We start from the raw sequence: 15,411 nt of genomic DNA, 5'->3' as shown, positions 1-15,411 counted from the left end.
ACCACAACGCCTGTAAACTAAACAGCGGTCGTAAGAATTCTGGTTTATCAGCCTTTTGGGCACTTCAGGTGCTCTGTCTCACCCTGGCGTTTTCGCACGTCCTCACATAAGATGCATACTGTTCATGTTCAGCCCGAGAGAAGTTGCAAAGTTAAATAACCATTGGGAAGCCAAGGCGGCCATCCGGGCTTCCCTTCTCTCAACAGTAAGGATTGGTAATAGCTTTTTCGCGCAGCAGAAGATCATGCTCCAAATTCGCCTTTGCCAACGTGACACGGCCATCATTACCTGAGAAGCATAGGAGGAGCAACATGGATGCTGTCTCAACAGAATTTTGTCGACTCAACCACAACGGTCTTCCATATGCATCGGTTGAGATGAGGTGAATGCCAATTGGAGAGCTGATGGTTAAACAACACATTGGCCCGCTCCTGGGCTTTAATTTCAGTCAAAGAATCAAGGCTATGCTGATATTAAATGCCCTCGATAATCATGAAACACTCAACGATCGGAGTAAACCCCAAATACACAGTGTTTCAGCAACTGATACCATAAAACCAACAAAACCACTGATTGTCATAAGGGCTTTTTTTTTTTTGCTTTGTCGCTTGATTCACACAGAAGTGTGCGCCGCCGCTACTTCTTTGGGCAATAGTATCAGTGAAAGAATTCAACGACAAGCCATCGTCCCTGCCTAATCAATATTCCTAACATCCAGCTGAGTGTCTAGACAAGAATACACGCTTTCCAATAACCAGGTTTGACCGGCTTCAACTTGGGGCGCAACAGACCCTTTTGATACTCTTGAGTGTGTTGAAGAAGCCTAGGTCAAGTGAAATTAGTTCACCCCTCTGGCAAAGACTTTGAGTCTTGAACTTGTAAAAAGACCTCTGGTGACAAGTGAGGACCTGTGCTCGTAGATGCAATAGGCCTGTGTCCGCCACCTCCAGGAACCCATATCACATTATCCTGGCTTACCGGAAAGCTCTGTGATCCGGACGGGTCTGTTCGAGCCGGCATGGCTGCTGGCAACCCCGGAAGGAAGGCGGTCCTTGGGTTCACCCCGGGGTTGTGATCCATCAAGAACCTATTGTTGCGAAGAGAGTTGGGATAAGGTACCCGCTTTCGCGGCTGCGCAAAGAATGGTAGAATTTCCATTCTTCCTCTGGACCTCAGAATTTCTCATCGCTCATGACCCCTCCGACATTTGCGACGCTCCGTCGAAGTTGCTGAGAACAACCAGCACACAACAAGAGAAGCAGCAAAGAGTAGCGCGCCACGATGGACCCTGCCACGCTGCGGCCGACCAACACGCGGCTCTCTGGGCCCAGAGAGCCGTGGATCAAACACGACGGCTTCAACACCGTAAGCAAGAACCTCTTGGCGATTTGTTCCGATCGGCGGCGCGCCGGGAGCGACGGGGAGCAGACATCGCTGACCTTTACGCCAGGAGGAGTGGCAGCTGATGTCGGAGCACGACATCGAGGGGTGGATCGAGCTCTTGCAGCTCGCGGGCGAAGTTCCCAGCGACCTGCCGCGGTTCCCCTTCTTTGTGTTCGGCCCCGTCGAGCTGGTCAGAGAGATCAGCAACATCACGGCGGGCGCCCTTGGCCGTAAGTACACTGGCATCCATCGCCTTCGCTGGCGAAAGCAAGCAGCTGACCGAGGCGTCTGTCCGTCCAGCACAAATCCGGCGTTGCCACCTCGAGTTCGCGAATCCCCAAACCGCGGAACGGGGCGTGGCTCGCCTCCGTTTCCTTGCGGAGCGTCTGGACTACAGCCGTGGAGCCATCCGAGCGATCTTGGGGGATGATGCAGTGGGGCGGGAGGCCATGGAGGCAAAGCTGGACACGTTGGCGGATGTCGTCTTATTCGTGAACGACCCTGGCAACGTGGCCGTCGTCACCTTCACCGCGCTGTTCCTGCATCTCAACCGGATCCGGGCCTGCGGAGAGCTGGGTACAGTTCAGTTTCTCGACGACGTGCAGTACGTTGCTCTCGACATGCCATGGCAGCCCAGCACGCCGAGTGCCCCGGCCTTCCAGTATTTCGGCGATGGATACTGCGCTGCTGTGCAAGCCGACCACGAGGCCTTCAACGCGCGGGCTCTCTTCATCGCGTTGAACTTTTATTATTTCGGGCGGCTGCAGAAGGTCAAGGCGAACGACGAACGTTGCAGCACTTGGAAGGGCAGCGCAGAGCTGGTCCGCCGGCGCAATGCCATCCTGCGCCTTCTCAAAGACACGGGCCGGGACGCTCTTGTCTCCGAGATTGTCCGTTGCCAGTGGAGGATCGAGAGCTGGTTCCCCCATGCTCCTTCCCCTTGTGCTTCAGCAGAAATCGGCGATTCGGGCCCCGTCGCTCTTCCGCCTGAAGCGTTCCAATTCGCCCCGAGTCTCACCATCCTCCCTACGCTCGGCACGCCGTCGTCGGGTTCAGCGCAAGTCGTGCCTCAGCATTCTAGCGTTGGGGCTGGGCCTTCGTCAACACATGACTCTCCATCTCGTCAAGCTCATAATCGCCCATCCCTCTCCGAGACCGGCCCGCCCACCCCGTCCGGAGGTAGGGAGGAACAGACTCCTGCACCACCTCAGTCTGGTGAGATGAGCTGTCATACCCTGAGAGAACCGCGGCCGCTAACCGCAGTGACAGCAGCGCCATGCCCGGCAGACCCCATGTCGATTCCAATCGACGGAGATGATCGAGACGCCCCAGCTGGTGACTCGGACGCGTCGACGTTACACGTGGACGACATTGCGAGCCTGGAGACATTAAACGGGGATGATATTGCGAGCTTCGGAGAAAACGAAGAAGAGAAGGCCGAAAAGGCCAAGGGAGGCAGGGCAAAGAAATCGGCGAAAAAGAAACGGCTGAGGAAGGCCAAGAAGGAGCGTCAGCGCGCCGCATCGCTGGCCGCACCGGCACCCCCAGCTGAAGCTGTGGCTACCGCGGCCGCCGCCGAGACCGAGACCGCCGCCGAGACCGAGACCACCGTCGAGGCTGAAGTCACCGTCGAGGCGGGAGCAACCCTCGAGGCTGGAGCAACCGCCCAAGCCGAAGCAACAGGGGAAGCTGAAGCAGCCGCCGAAGCCGAAGCGGCCGCCGACGACCATGTGCCCAGGGAGGTGCAGCAGCCGCAAGAGGACGCCGAGGCCAAGGAAGCCGAGAAGGCGAGACGCAAGGCCAAAGCGCAGCGCCGCAAGGAACGCCGCCGGGTGGAGAAAGAGTCGGAAGCGGAGGCGAAGAGGCTGCAAGATGAGGCAAAAGCTCGACGGCGCGAGGAACAGCACCGCCGTCAACAAGAGGCGCGCCAGAGAAAGGAGAAGGAAGAAGCGGCCCGATTGGAGCGGGTCGAGCGATGCGACGAAGTCAGGACGTCGGACGAGGCGCCAGATGGGACTCAATGGGAAACCGTCACTCGGAAGAAGAAGACTCGCCGCGCCAAGAACTTGGACGCCTGCCATTCGCAAGGGGCTGAAGCCAGCGACGCTCAACAGATCCGTCCTCCCGCACAAGCTCGCCCCGCTGAAGAGGCCGACCATAGCGCGCAAGTTGAGGAGCCTCGCCTCGCTGAAGCACCCCCGAGCGCTGGAGAGATTCGCCAGGTTGCGGATAACCGCCATGCTCTGGAGGCCCGTCGCACTGCGGAGGCCCGCCGTCCGGAAGCGGACCTCCACGCTGGGGAGGGCAGTCGCGCCGAGGAGGCTCGCCAGGGTGCTTTCGCTCGACCTGCCCAGGTGTTGCAGCAACCTGCGAGTCCCCCTATTATCCAGAAGGCCCAAGCTGCTACCACAAGCACACAAGCGCAGGAACAGGTGGCTGAGACCGCTGCCGCGGTAACGCATCCCGTGCAACCACTCAATCCCTCGGAGAGCAGGGAATCGTCCAGCCGCCATGGTCGTGGAGGACATGACGGCGTCCCGGCGGAGACTGAACTTCCTAAGGAGACCGCGCTTGCTAACGGAGCGGAAGTGGCAACCTCCCAGCGCGCAGATAATGCTCGGCTCGCTAGGGAAGACGAAGTTCGGCCAGCAGCAAAAGTATGCCCAGCAAAAGACGCCCCCAGCCAAGCAGGGCACGGCGCCAGGGACGCTGTTGAAGTTGGAGAAGCCCAGCGAGACAGGCTGCGCCCCCAAACCCGCGACGGGAACTTGCGCGTGCCGCCGCCCAGGTCCGCCGACAATGAGACCACCCAAGAGCTTCTTCGCCGCACACAGGAACGTCTTCGAGCATCCCAGGAGCAAGAGATCGTTTGGCGAAAGACGGTTCAATCGCTTAAGCGACGGATGAGAAACCTCGAGCATGAGAACTACCTGCTCCGACAGAACATGCGGCAGTACCGGGCGCGATGCGAGCGGCTCGAACACATGCATACGGTGACCTGGAGGAGGCTGGACACGCTGGAATCATCAGGAGCACCGGCGCAGACCATCATGCAGCCTTGGGCACCGGTTATGCCGCAGTACGGCTATCAGGATCCAGGGCCCTCGAACCACGGCGGCTGGGGTCCGGGCCCAGGATTCCAAGTGCCGCATCAACAGGCGTGGGAAGCCGCGGAACCGTTCCACCCCGTGCCTGCTCCAGGTTTCCATCCAGCGTACGGTGTGCTGCCCTCGCAAGAAGTCCTCCAGCCTGGCCCAGCTCCGTGGCCCGCCCAAACACGGCCGTATGACCCAGCATTCCAAGACCCGAGAGCGCTTCATCAGAGTGATCAAGCCCTGGAGCACGCGCCAGCCTACGAACAGTTCCACGAGACTACCCGAGCTCCAGAGCTTGCACAGGCCTACCAACAGGTCGAGGCTGCTGCCCAAGCCTTGGCGTTCGCGAACGGTCATCAGCCGGTCCAAAATGCAGCCCAGGCTCCGGAATCTGAACAACATCACCAGCACGTCCCCGCTGCCGAGCTCAATGGGGCCGTGCCAGTGTCGGCCCCCCAAGAGGCGGCGGCGTCAGAGCGCCATTCCCCGGCAGCCGACCCCGCGCCGCCGACGGACCCGGCCGGGTGGGCGGCCGAATACATCGCTCAGCAGATCCGCGAGCACGGCGTTTGGGATCCCGAGGCGCGATACAACCGGGTGCCCCGGCTCCTCGCCCATTCCCGTGCGCGGTCCGTGGATCGCGGGGAGTTCTCCCGCTCGCCCACGAAGCACTTCTAACGCAGCGCTTGATGCAGTGGTAGCCATCATCGAGATACCCAACTTTTTTTTTTTTTTTTTTGTACAGTGCCAGGGTCTGAGGCATGCAAGGTCGGCGTTACGGGTTCTCGACGTTGCTGTTGTTGAATCATGGGGTGATCGGCGTCAGTGGGTCCTGACAGCATCGGAGAGAGGAAAGGCGCAAAGCGGAGGAAAGCGAGGCATCGTCACAGAGAAGCAGGCAAGATATGTGAAGTGTACTATTATGGGAGCAACTACAGAGAGCAGCGAAACTGAGAGCAGATGATGCCAAGTGCAAGATCAGAAACCTGTGATGTGGGAATGTGAGTGACCAGGAACGGATGAGGATTGTGGATGGACTGCGAAACCTGGAAGTTCAGAACTTCCACTGAAGTCAGGGCCCAGAACACCACCCCACCTTAGCGTGGTGGGGCAATCTACCCGCACTACCTAACAGCGGAATACGTTACTTCTTCTGGCAAAGTCAATGTGGGATTGCCCGCCAACACATGGTTTCCAGGCGACCCCATTAAAAACACAATACAGTTTCATTAGAAAAACAATACACAGGGGCGGCCCGTGCGCTCCCACCAAAACCTTGCAGCGAGCATCATCATGCTCCCTAGCTAACATATCACAACAAGAATCGCGAAAGGAACTGTTGAGAGATCTAAACGGTCAATTGCCACGTTGTTTACCAAAGGAGAGGGCATTTGCAAAGACGGAGAAGGTAGGTAAGTACCCTTAAAGCTGTAGTTATTCGGCGTTGATCGGAGGTTGTCTTATCAATAAGATATCTTATCGATAAGACTAGGTCATATAACTTGCTGACTTCGAGGCTAGGGCGCGCAGTAGGCGGTCAAGGCGGGCAGTATGTAAGTTGGTGCATCCTCGAGCTTTTTAGCCGATTCTGCATTTTCCATTAAATCTGCATTTTCCAGCCTCTTCAACAATACCAGCAACACCGTCGATTTGCAGCGATTCTTGTGGTGACATGGTTGCTAGGGTGCGTGGTGACGCTCGCTGCAAGGTTTTGGCGGGAGCGCACGGGCCGCCCCTGCTGTATTGTTTTTCTAATGGAACTGTTTTGTGTTTTTAATGGAGTCGGTTTCCAAGGTTGCTCGGCCCCTCGTCCAGTGGAACGGAAGGAGTCTCACGATCCCCCGCTTGTGTTGAAGTGTACGCAACACAGCACGACGTATAAAACACGGAAATTGGCCTAGGTACCTTAGTTCGAATGCCATATAGAAGTCGAAACGGCATTAACTGGCGCCCTCCGTGCTGTACATGTACATACAGTGGTTGAAGCGGAAGCGCAGCGACCGTTGGAAGGGTAGGTGGCTTCCAAGTTCTCCTGTCTGACTCCACCTGTATAGTGTACTGTACTCCACTAAGTACATACATACACTAGGTACTGCGTTACCTTAGTTACCGTAGCCAACCGCTGCGCAACCCCCGCTGGTCAAAGTTGCCGACGCAGCCCTGCCAGGCCCACTCCCATCCCGCCGTCCAAGCGCGACTCGCTGCTCCGTGGCTGCACCACATCACGCCTCCGTAGCGCCATGCACGAGGCGCACCATCCCCCGTCAACCTTGCAGGGGAGCAAGCCGCTCCAGCACCGTCTATCTTGCGTCTCTGCCATCCGATGATGCAGCCGATTGGCGGGTGGCCACTCCGCTAGCGCCGTGATGGACGTCCGAGTCTGGACGACCGCCGCTGCAGCCCGCCGATAGAAAAATGCCAAAGCGACCGACGCGTTCAGCACTCTGCTGCCGTACTTGACTTGGTTTGATCCTGCGGCCACTAGGCGCGTTGCGAGATCAGAGCGGGCGCAGAAAACAGAAAGAAAGACGACCCTCGTTGATCGCCATCGCCGTTGACTCCGGGTCCCGCGAGTCGTCTCTACTCCCGGTGGCGCAGGGACCAAACACCCGTTCGTGACGACCGTTGGAAAAATCAGGTGGGACGCCGCGAGGAGGAGAGGCACACCAACCAGTGCCGCGCAAACAGTGGAGGTAAGTCACCACGGGGGAGTACGGAATACACTCAAACCCCACCACAAAATTCGCTCGACATCCCGCACTAGGCAAGGTCAGCCACGTGGAGGGCTCGATGAGATAATCGGACCGTTGCGAATCCCCGCCAGCGCTCGAAAGATATCACTAGTGTGTGGCAGGGTTGCTGACATTGTTTGTTTCTGAACTCTCTTTTCCCCTTTCCCAGCAGAAGCCCGCGTTGCGCCACCGTCACCAATCCGGGGTTGGGACGCCCAGACGGAGGACAAGCACTGTGCATCTCCGGATCATTCGCTGTGGTGAACGCCACCGCAAGGAAAAACGGGCGCTTCCGACTGGTCCCCACGGAAGCCCCTCTTCTCGCACCTCCGCTTCCCGAGGCCGGCCCCATCCCACCACCACTCGACCGCGAGGGGCCATCCGGGCTCCTGAGCCGGGCACCGCCCCGCCCCCTCGCCATGTGCCGAAAAGTGGTCTTCTCGGGGACCTGCCCGCACTGCTCCGGCAACTTCACGTGGGACGAGCTCACGCAGGAGCTGAGCTGCCTCGAGGCGAAAAACAACGGCGTGTTCGGCCTGTGCAAGGAGGGCGCCGTGGTGGACGAGAAGCCGCACGACCAGGAGTGCGACGCCTGCGCCGCCGAGCTGGAGGCCGACGAGGGCTACGATGGCGGTACGGAAGACGCCCTCGAGCTTGCCGGCAAGGGCTGGGCCGGGAGCAAGACGGACTCGGCTGACCAGGACCAAGAGAAACACCGGAACAAGAAGCAGCGGACATCGTGATATCCCGAGGCCCCACGCTACGCACAGCCCGTGCATCGGCGCGGATGTCATCACCCAGCGGCTTCCTACCTTCCCTCATCTACTACTTCTTGCGTTCATCGCGTTGCTTGCGATGCCGCATCATCCTCGCACACCAACATATGCGACACCCGCACAGGAATGCTCGCGCTTGATGCAGGCCGGTACATGATCTGCCCGGCATGGCCCATGACGACGCCAACATCTCCGACAAACCGAGCCGAGAAATAACTTGCGAATAGAAGGCCGCTTGCTGGCGCGCGGTGCACAGCGAAGGGCCAGGTGCCTTTTCATGGAAGCGGCGGCGTTTCAGCATGCGGCGGGGAAGGGGTAGGGAGATTATCTGTCTTGCTTGAGCAGTTCTGCGGCAGAAGATATATCCCGGGGGTATGTATGGGCACTTGGGCACTTGTCATGACGAGATCATGATCAGAAATGAGTTATGAATGAGGATAATGGATAATGGCAAGGGCCGGCGACGGAGGGATTGGTCTCGCCGGGGCCGGAACAGTATCGGCTGGCTGGTACTGTACGGGGCTCGGCTTCTGAGAGGGCAGAATCATGTACGGATTATACCACAGTCAGAACTGAAGGGCGTCCCCGGCAGGAGTATGATGGTATTAAACAGCGGCGTTCCCAAACACTCCATGCCCTGGCTAGTGTAGTCGAAGCACAGATCTAGGCTGAGCCACACACAACAAGATCTAGTGTACTCTAACCGTGTTCGCATCCGCTCGATCTCGTCCCCTCCCGTCCGAACTTCAACTCCACCTCCCCACCCCTTCCCACGTCTCCCTCACAACCCGCCAATACCTCTCCGGATCCACCACGGCATGCGCGACATGCTCGCTCCCAACAAACACCTCCTTCCTGACCTTAAACCCCCTCCGGGCCGCCTCATCGGCATGCGCCTCCACATCCCGCCAATCCACCAACTTGTCGCCAGGACCGTAGATATACGTCCTGCGCACCTCGCCCCTCGGGCTCTTGCCGTCGCCGCTACCCCCGCCGCCACCGTCGCCATTGTCGCCGTTCAGCCCGCGCGCGACCGCCACCAGCGGGCCCGTCCGCCCGCGCCCCAGCAGCACGTGCTGCACCCAGTAGGCGAGGCAGAGCGCGTGCACCAGCGGCGCGACCAGGCACAGCGCCAGCGGGCGGCCGGCCAGCCCCGCCGTGAAGGCGCGGTAGGTCGCGCCGTACCGGAAGGTGCCTGGCGTCGAGTCCAGGAGGAGCACGTGCCGCGGGAGGAGCGGCGGGGGGGTGGTGCTGGTGGTGCTGGTGGTGTTGGTGGTAGAGGAGGAGGAGAAGGAGGAGGAGGAGAGGGCGCGGCGGAGGTTGTGCAGGGAGGTGGCGCCGCCGTTGGACCAGGCGTGGATCAGCAGGCGGGGTGGGGGCGACGGTGATGATGTGGTTGTTGTTTTGTTGTTCGGGTCCGGAGTGCGAGAGGAGTGGAGGCGGGTGGGGGTGCTGCCGAGATCGGGGAAGATGGAGCGGAGGAAGGGCAGCGCCGGGGCGAGCTCGCTGGCGCCGCCGCCGCCGTAGCCGCGCGGAAGGAGGAAGTGCCGGGCCTCGGAGCGCACCAGCAGGATGGGCGCCGTCGGATACAGCGCTTGGTACTGGGCGACGTACTTTGCGATGTGCCGGTCCTGCGCGCCCATCCACGTTGCGAGGATGATGAGCTCTGGGGCAGGTTTGGGGGAGCCCTGGGAGTCGCGGTTGGACGGGGCGATCGCTGCGGAGGGTGCCGTTGGCGGTCGGTACACGTAGACAATCGGGGAGAGCCGGTCCATGGAGGCCAGTGGCTTTGCCGCCGGCGCAGTCCTCGCATTTGACGCCATCCTGCGGCCGTCACAAGCAACTGAGCTGCTCTGCCCTTCAAAGGCCACCGGAACTGGCGGGCCTGGCGTGCCCTCCGGGATATGTATTCGGCGCTGCCTACGTTCCGCCAACTCCGGTGTCCTCCCGCTGTAGGGACAAGGTCAGCACGGACAATCCGTCCGTGTGGGCTGATGGCTAAAGAGGTCCCGCCAAGACCAATTTCCGATGTCCCTACAGATACTATGGCCGCCGCGCTTAGAAGTAACTCCTTTTGCCGCTACTTAACAATTTCAATGCGGTGGTCCTTGCGCCCGTGTCGCGCTAGCGGCTGCCTAGCCGCTGGTTTGCATCTGCGTACATCCTACCTACGTTTCCCCAACCAATCCGCGTCTATACTAACCTTCTATTCTGCTTAGACCTATATTACAACGTTGTATCGTTATAGAACTATCTATTTAGCCTATATCCAATAGATCCTATTAGTAAGTTGGTTTACTACTAGTATATTAGCAGTTGCTAAGCATTTATCTAGCTACTAACTAATATTCTACTATAGATTAACTTATACTATATAGCTAGCAACTAGAAGATATACTTAGTAAGTTGTTTTACTATTTGCCAATTAGTAGTTGCTAAGTATTGATCTAGCTATAGACTAGCTCGCTTTATATAGTTAGTAGTAAAACGATATACTATATAGCTAGTAATAAAACGATATACTATATAGCTAGCAACCTAAAGACGTACTAAGTAAGTTGTTTTACCGCCTACCTATTAGCGGTTGCTAAGCATTAATCTAGCTATAGACTAGCATCCTACTATAGACTAGCTTGTTTTATATAGTTAGCAATAAATCGATACGCTATATAGCTAGTAACAAATCGATGTACTATATAGCTAGCAATAAATCGATATACTATATAGCTAGTAATAAAATAACGTGCTATATAGCTAGCAATAAAATAATGTAGCATTCATAGCCTACTAACGCCCTTGGTCCCCTTCAATATATAAGTGCTATTTAGTCTAATGCCTAATTTGATTATTAGTATTAAATTGCTAATACTATATCTATAGCGAGCTCCCTAGTCCTAGAGCATCTATTTACCGAGCCTAGCCTCGATCTAGCTATTTAGTAGGTACTGCTATAGCTCCTTTTTAACTTAAAGCCTCTAATCCTATAATTGTTATAATCGAGCAGCTTTCTAAATCCTGCTCTAGCTTCTACCTAGCTACTAGACAGCTTTGTACTATCCGATAAGGGAGATAGTTCCTTAATAGAGGAATTGGCTTCTAGATATAGGTATAAGTATATATCTTTAATTTGCCTATCTAAACTAGAGCCTAGGGCGCCAAATAGCGGCCTTGCAATTCCTAATAACATTATAGAGATCTAGGAACGCTAGTTCAAAGAGGGCGAGTTTACCCTCCTATATATAGCCTAATAAGCCAAATGGCGCTAGGTATTATACTTCTATAGTAGGAGAGATACCTCGAGGCAATAGTAAATAAAGACTATATTTCGCTATCGCCTTTAAAAAACGCTATAAAAGACCAAAGGGCAAGGCAAACGCAATAGGGCGCTATAGAATATAGAGCTATATCGCTATACTCTCTACGAGGTTTAGTACAATAATAATACTATTGATATTGTAATTCGCTATAGCTATAATCACTTAATAGAAGACATTAAGATAATTAAACGCCTATATACTATTATAGAGTATATCGCCTACCTCCTTTCTACTAAATATAGTAATAGAGTAGTAGAATACTAGCTATATAGCTATATCGAAACCCCTAAGGCTAGGGTACATCTTTATAGTATAAGTAGCTAGTATATTATAACTAAGGAGATTTATAACCTTTATAGGTCTTTTAAGCTTAGTAAACGTAATACTTATAAAGTATAGTCCTATAAGGTTTTTAAAAAGGTAGAATTCGTAGAAGCCGTTGCCTAGCTACTGGCCTACAGTGATCGGTACAAGTATAAGGCACTGACTATGTTCAACGAGAACTCCTCTACGTTAGTCTTTGTATATAGAGACCTATTAGATACACTAAAAAAGTATAGCCAACTAGCAATTATAGATGCTACTTATAAGACTGCCTATAGCAGTTAGCACCTATTTACAATTATAGTTTAGGACTTTAATGGCTACTAGCTCCCTTCTACTTACTTCTTTATAGAGAGGTAGACTACTAATAGTATCGTAGTATATCTAGGTGTACTATTAGAGTAGTATAGGGGAGTAGCTAATAGGGGTTGGCTCTTAAAATATATAATTATCGACGACTTTGTAGTCAAACAATTTGTTGTCTAAGAGGTATTTGGCTACGATAAGTACAGCCTCCTATATATATAACATCTCCTTTATACGAAGTATTGCTAAGAGACTTTGAAGCGCTAGATTAGTATTAACAAGGAGTACCTTAGCTATATAGTAGCTACTCTTCTAAGCCGTTGTTTAGAAAAAGGCTATATAGAGTCTAGTAAGGCTACTATTGCTTACACTAGTACCGATAGGCTTAAGCAGTATTTAAAGAACAATTGGCTAAACAACATTTGGCTATAGGCGTATTAGGTACAAGACCCGATCCCTCTACTTTGCTAGATCACTACAACAAATATAGTCGAAGGATAGTACTTAAAGGTTAAGAACGCTAAGCTTATACTAAAGTAGTAGATGCTTAGCACCTTCCCCTTTGCTAGTTTAATCATTTACTTTAATTACTATATATAAGACTATCGAAATAAAGCGATCTAGGCTAAGTTTAAGAGTCTTAATTATATACTTCTAGCTATATATATAGAGCAGTTTAATAGCTAGGGCTTCAATAGGCTACCTAAGTAGGCTTAAGCACTGATTGTATATAAGTTGTCGATAGCTTGTAAACGGTTCAATGCTAATAAGCCTCTCGACTTTAATAGCGTTTTTATACTAGACTAGTTCCCTAGTCTACAGTATAACGATAGGCAGTAGCGGAACGGTATAGTAGCTATCTAGCTACTATAGCTAACTACTTAGGGTACTACCAATATTATTGTCGAGGTCTCTATACTTAGGTGGGCTACTCTAGATAAACGCTATAACCTAGACTATTACAATATAGTCAACTAGGCGGATTAAGTGGCTTAGCTTTCGTAGAATACCCTAATTCTAGAGCTAATTAGTATCCCTTACTATAGGTATAAATGGTTTAGAAGCTAGTTGCTCCCCTACTTATATATCTAGTATTATCATTTGTTAACGAACTCGTTATAGCTAAAGCACTTTTAGTAGCTAGTTAGTATCTTAGAAGCGAAGAGGTTTAGGATATACTATAGCGTTGTTCTACCGCTAGTAGATCTTATTAGCTTAGACGAGGTCTCTGTTATATAGTACCTATTCCTATAGGTCTAGGAGCTAATATAGTTGCTATAAACTACGATATATAGGATCTAGGATAATATATAGGCAATATATAGCTTGTAAGAAGATCTCGACTATATTCTAGGGAAGCTGTTGGGCAGGGTTTAGGAGGATCTACAATAGGTTTAGAGGTTAGATATTTCTTTATTTATATCTTAGTAATAAGTAGCAATATATAGTTCTCTAGTTGAATGCTAGCTAGCTACTAGACTATACTACTTTATATCTCTAATACTACTTTCAACTTTAAAGAACTTTATAATAATTGATAGCTAGAAGTTAGAGGATTAGTAGCTAGCTAGCTACTAGACTATAAGTAAGTTGCTTAGTTCCTAGCCAATTAGTATACTTAGAAAGAAGTTTCTATAATACTAAGATATAGTAAGTGTTGCTAGTAGTCTAAGTCTTAGCCCTTAGCCAAACTTTATAGAGTTGATCAAAGTTTCTAAAAGGGGGCTCAATACTATATAAAATCGTAGATAAATAGAAATTTTATCCTAACCTCTAAGCTTAGCTTTATAAAGAAACTAGAGAAAGAATATAAGTATAGAGGAGGTACTAGCTAACTACTTTTTTACTATTGGTCTAGATACTTTGTAGTTAGATAATTATTCTAAAAAATAAACAATGTTTACTCTATATAGTTGATATTAAAACTTTCGATTTTTTAAGAACTATATAGGTATATAGGCTATACCTTTTTCTATTGCCCTAGAGCTCTCTATCTACTTCTTCTTCCTTTCCTTCTTCTAACCTTATAGCTATAGCCGTTGCTGCCTATTTGCCTATATGTACTATCGTTATATAAGTTGATTTAAAGCTATTTCTATCGTTGCTATTACTAGGAAGCTAATTAGCTATATTATAGCTTTAATCTATACTTTTTATATACTCTATAAGTCGGTTAAGTCGAAAAATCGGTTAAAATTACAGTAGTAGCGGTAGTGTTATAATTGGCAATAGCTAATTGAGTTATATAGCAACTTTAAATATAACGATATAGAGCTATATAAAGAGAATAACCCCCTCGCTACCGCTAACAACGATACTCCTATTGCTAGCAAGTAGCTAGCTCCTACCGCCTTCCTAGCCCCTACCACCGACCCTTCTACTACCCCTAACCAGTAGCAGTAGCGCCTTTGGCCCTACCCTATACGCCTTATACGCCCTATACCTACTACTACTACTACTACTACTACTACTACTAACGAAGGCGTTGCTAGCGAGTAGCTAGCTCTCGCTACCCTCTCTACCCTAGCTACCGCCCCTTCTACTGCCTTTAGCTAATAGTAGTAGTGCTCCTACGCCTATTCTATACGTTTTACGCCTACTACTACTATTAATACTAGTACTAGTAGTAAGGACGTTACTAGTAAGTAGCTAGCTCCTCTTACTCCCCTAGCCTCTATCGCCCCTAGCTAGTAGTAGTAGCGCTCCTATATACGCCTTATACCTACTACTACTATTAATACTAGTACTAGTAGTAAGAACGCTACTAGTAAGTAGCTAGCCTTCCCTACTCCCCCCGCCTCCCCTACCCTAGCCGTCTCCCCTGCTACCCCTACTACCTCTACTAATAAAGGTAAGTCTAAGCCGGTTATACCTAATAACCTTTGGAAGCGCCTAGCTAGGTCCTTAAGTATAAAGTCTTTAGTAAAGAATGTTGTTTAGATGCTAGTTAGTAGCTAGCTAACGTTAGGTAGGCGAAGAAGAAGAAAAAGGAGGAGCTTAACTATAGTAAAGTGTAGGTAGTACTATATATAGTCTATATTATATATATCTATAATAGGGATATATAGGCCTACTACTTCTAAGAGAGTAAGTATAGTATTATATTTTTTAATATATTAGGTTTATATTCGCTAACTAGTATATAGATCTAGGCAATATATACTAGGAGTATACTAAATAAAGCTATACTAAGTCCTATATTTTTATAAGTAATATTAACTAATAAATGACTACTAGTCTAATGTTAATAAGCTACTAGTAGCTACCTTCTATAATTTAGCTAAAGATTATTAAATAGTATAAATAAGTTCTTAAAGTCGATAAGGACAAGCCTCTACCTACTGACCTTAAGGCGTAGAGTAGGTATTTAGTTACAACTATTTGTAAGTTATATAGCTCTATAGCTACCTTATATTTATATCTAACTAACTAGCATTAAAAGATATAATATATAAGGAGACCGTCGCTACCCTACCCC

General features: G+C 51.1%; 3 protein-coding genes across 3 annotated transcripts; 2 read left to right on the top strand and 1 right to left on the bottom strand.

The window, feature by feature from the left end:
• Positions 1-3,218: 3,218 nt before the first annotated feature.
• On the top strand, positions 3,219-4,672 carry THITE_2124816 (uncharacterized protein). Its single transcript, XM_003658210.1, has one exon. The coding sequence runs from the start codon at positions 3,895-3,897 to the stop codon at positions 4,288-4,290; it is 396 nt and encodes a 131-aa protein (XP_003658258.1). The 5' UTR covers positions 3,219-3,894; the 3' UTR covers positions 4,291-4,672.
• Positions 4,673-6,487: 1,815 nt separating this feature from the next.
• Positions 6,488-8,211, top strand: THITE_2124814 (uncharacterized protein). The gene is made up of 2 exons (XM_003658209.1): positions 6,488-7,843; positions 7,919-8,211. Exons 1-2 carry the CDS (start codon positions 7,630-7,632, stop codon positions 7,951-7,953), a joined length of 249 nt encoding a protein of 82 aa, XP_003658257.1. The 5' UTR covers positions 6,488-7,629; the 3' UTR covers positions 7,954-8,211.
• A 473-nt stretch (positions 8,212-8,684) lies between these two features.
• On the bottom strand, positions 8,685-10,031 carry THITE_2124813 (uncharacterized protein). Its single transcript, XM_003658208.1, has one exon. The coding sequence runs from the start codon at positions 9,807-9,809 to the stop codon at positions 8,733-8,735; it is 1,077 nt and encodes a 358-aa protein (XP_003658256.1). The 5' UTR covers positions 9,810-10,031; the 3' UTR covers positions 8,685-8,732.
• Between the last annotated feature and the right edge of the window lie 5,380 nt (positions 10,032-15,411).

Source organism: Thermothielavioides terrestris, chromosome 6 (assembly GCF_000226115.1).
Source record: "Thermothielavioides terrestris NRRL 8126 chromosome 6, complete sequence".
NCBI classification, from domain to species: Eukaryota; Fungi; Ascomycota; class Sordariomycetes; order Sordariales; family Chaetomiaceae; genus Thermothielavioides; species Thermothielavioides terrestris.
This window is presented reverse-complemented; position numbering and strand designations above follow the sequence as displayed.

Bases quoted from the DNA above. Each gene is read 5' to 3' on its own strand.
- THITE_2124816 (XM_003658210.1), top strand. From the start codon at position 3,895: ATGGTCGTGGAGGACATGACGGCGTCCCGGCGGAGACTGAACTTCCTA.
- THITE_2124814 (XM_003658209.1), top strand. From the start codon at position 7,630: ATGTGCCGAAAAGTGGTCTTCTCGGGGACCTGCCCGCACTGCTCCGGC. The intron at 7,844-7,918 runs GTACGGAAGACG...ACCAGGACCAAG, and splicing joins CGACGAGGGCTACGATGGCG to AGAAACACCGGAACAAGAAG.
- THITE_2124813 (XM_003658208.1), bottom strand. From the start codon at position 9,809: ATGGCGTCAAATGCGAGGACTGCGCCGGCGGCAAAGCCACTGGCCTCC.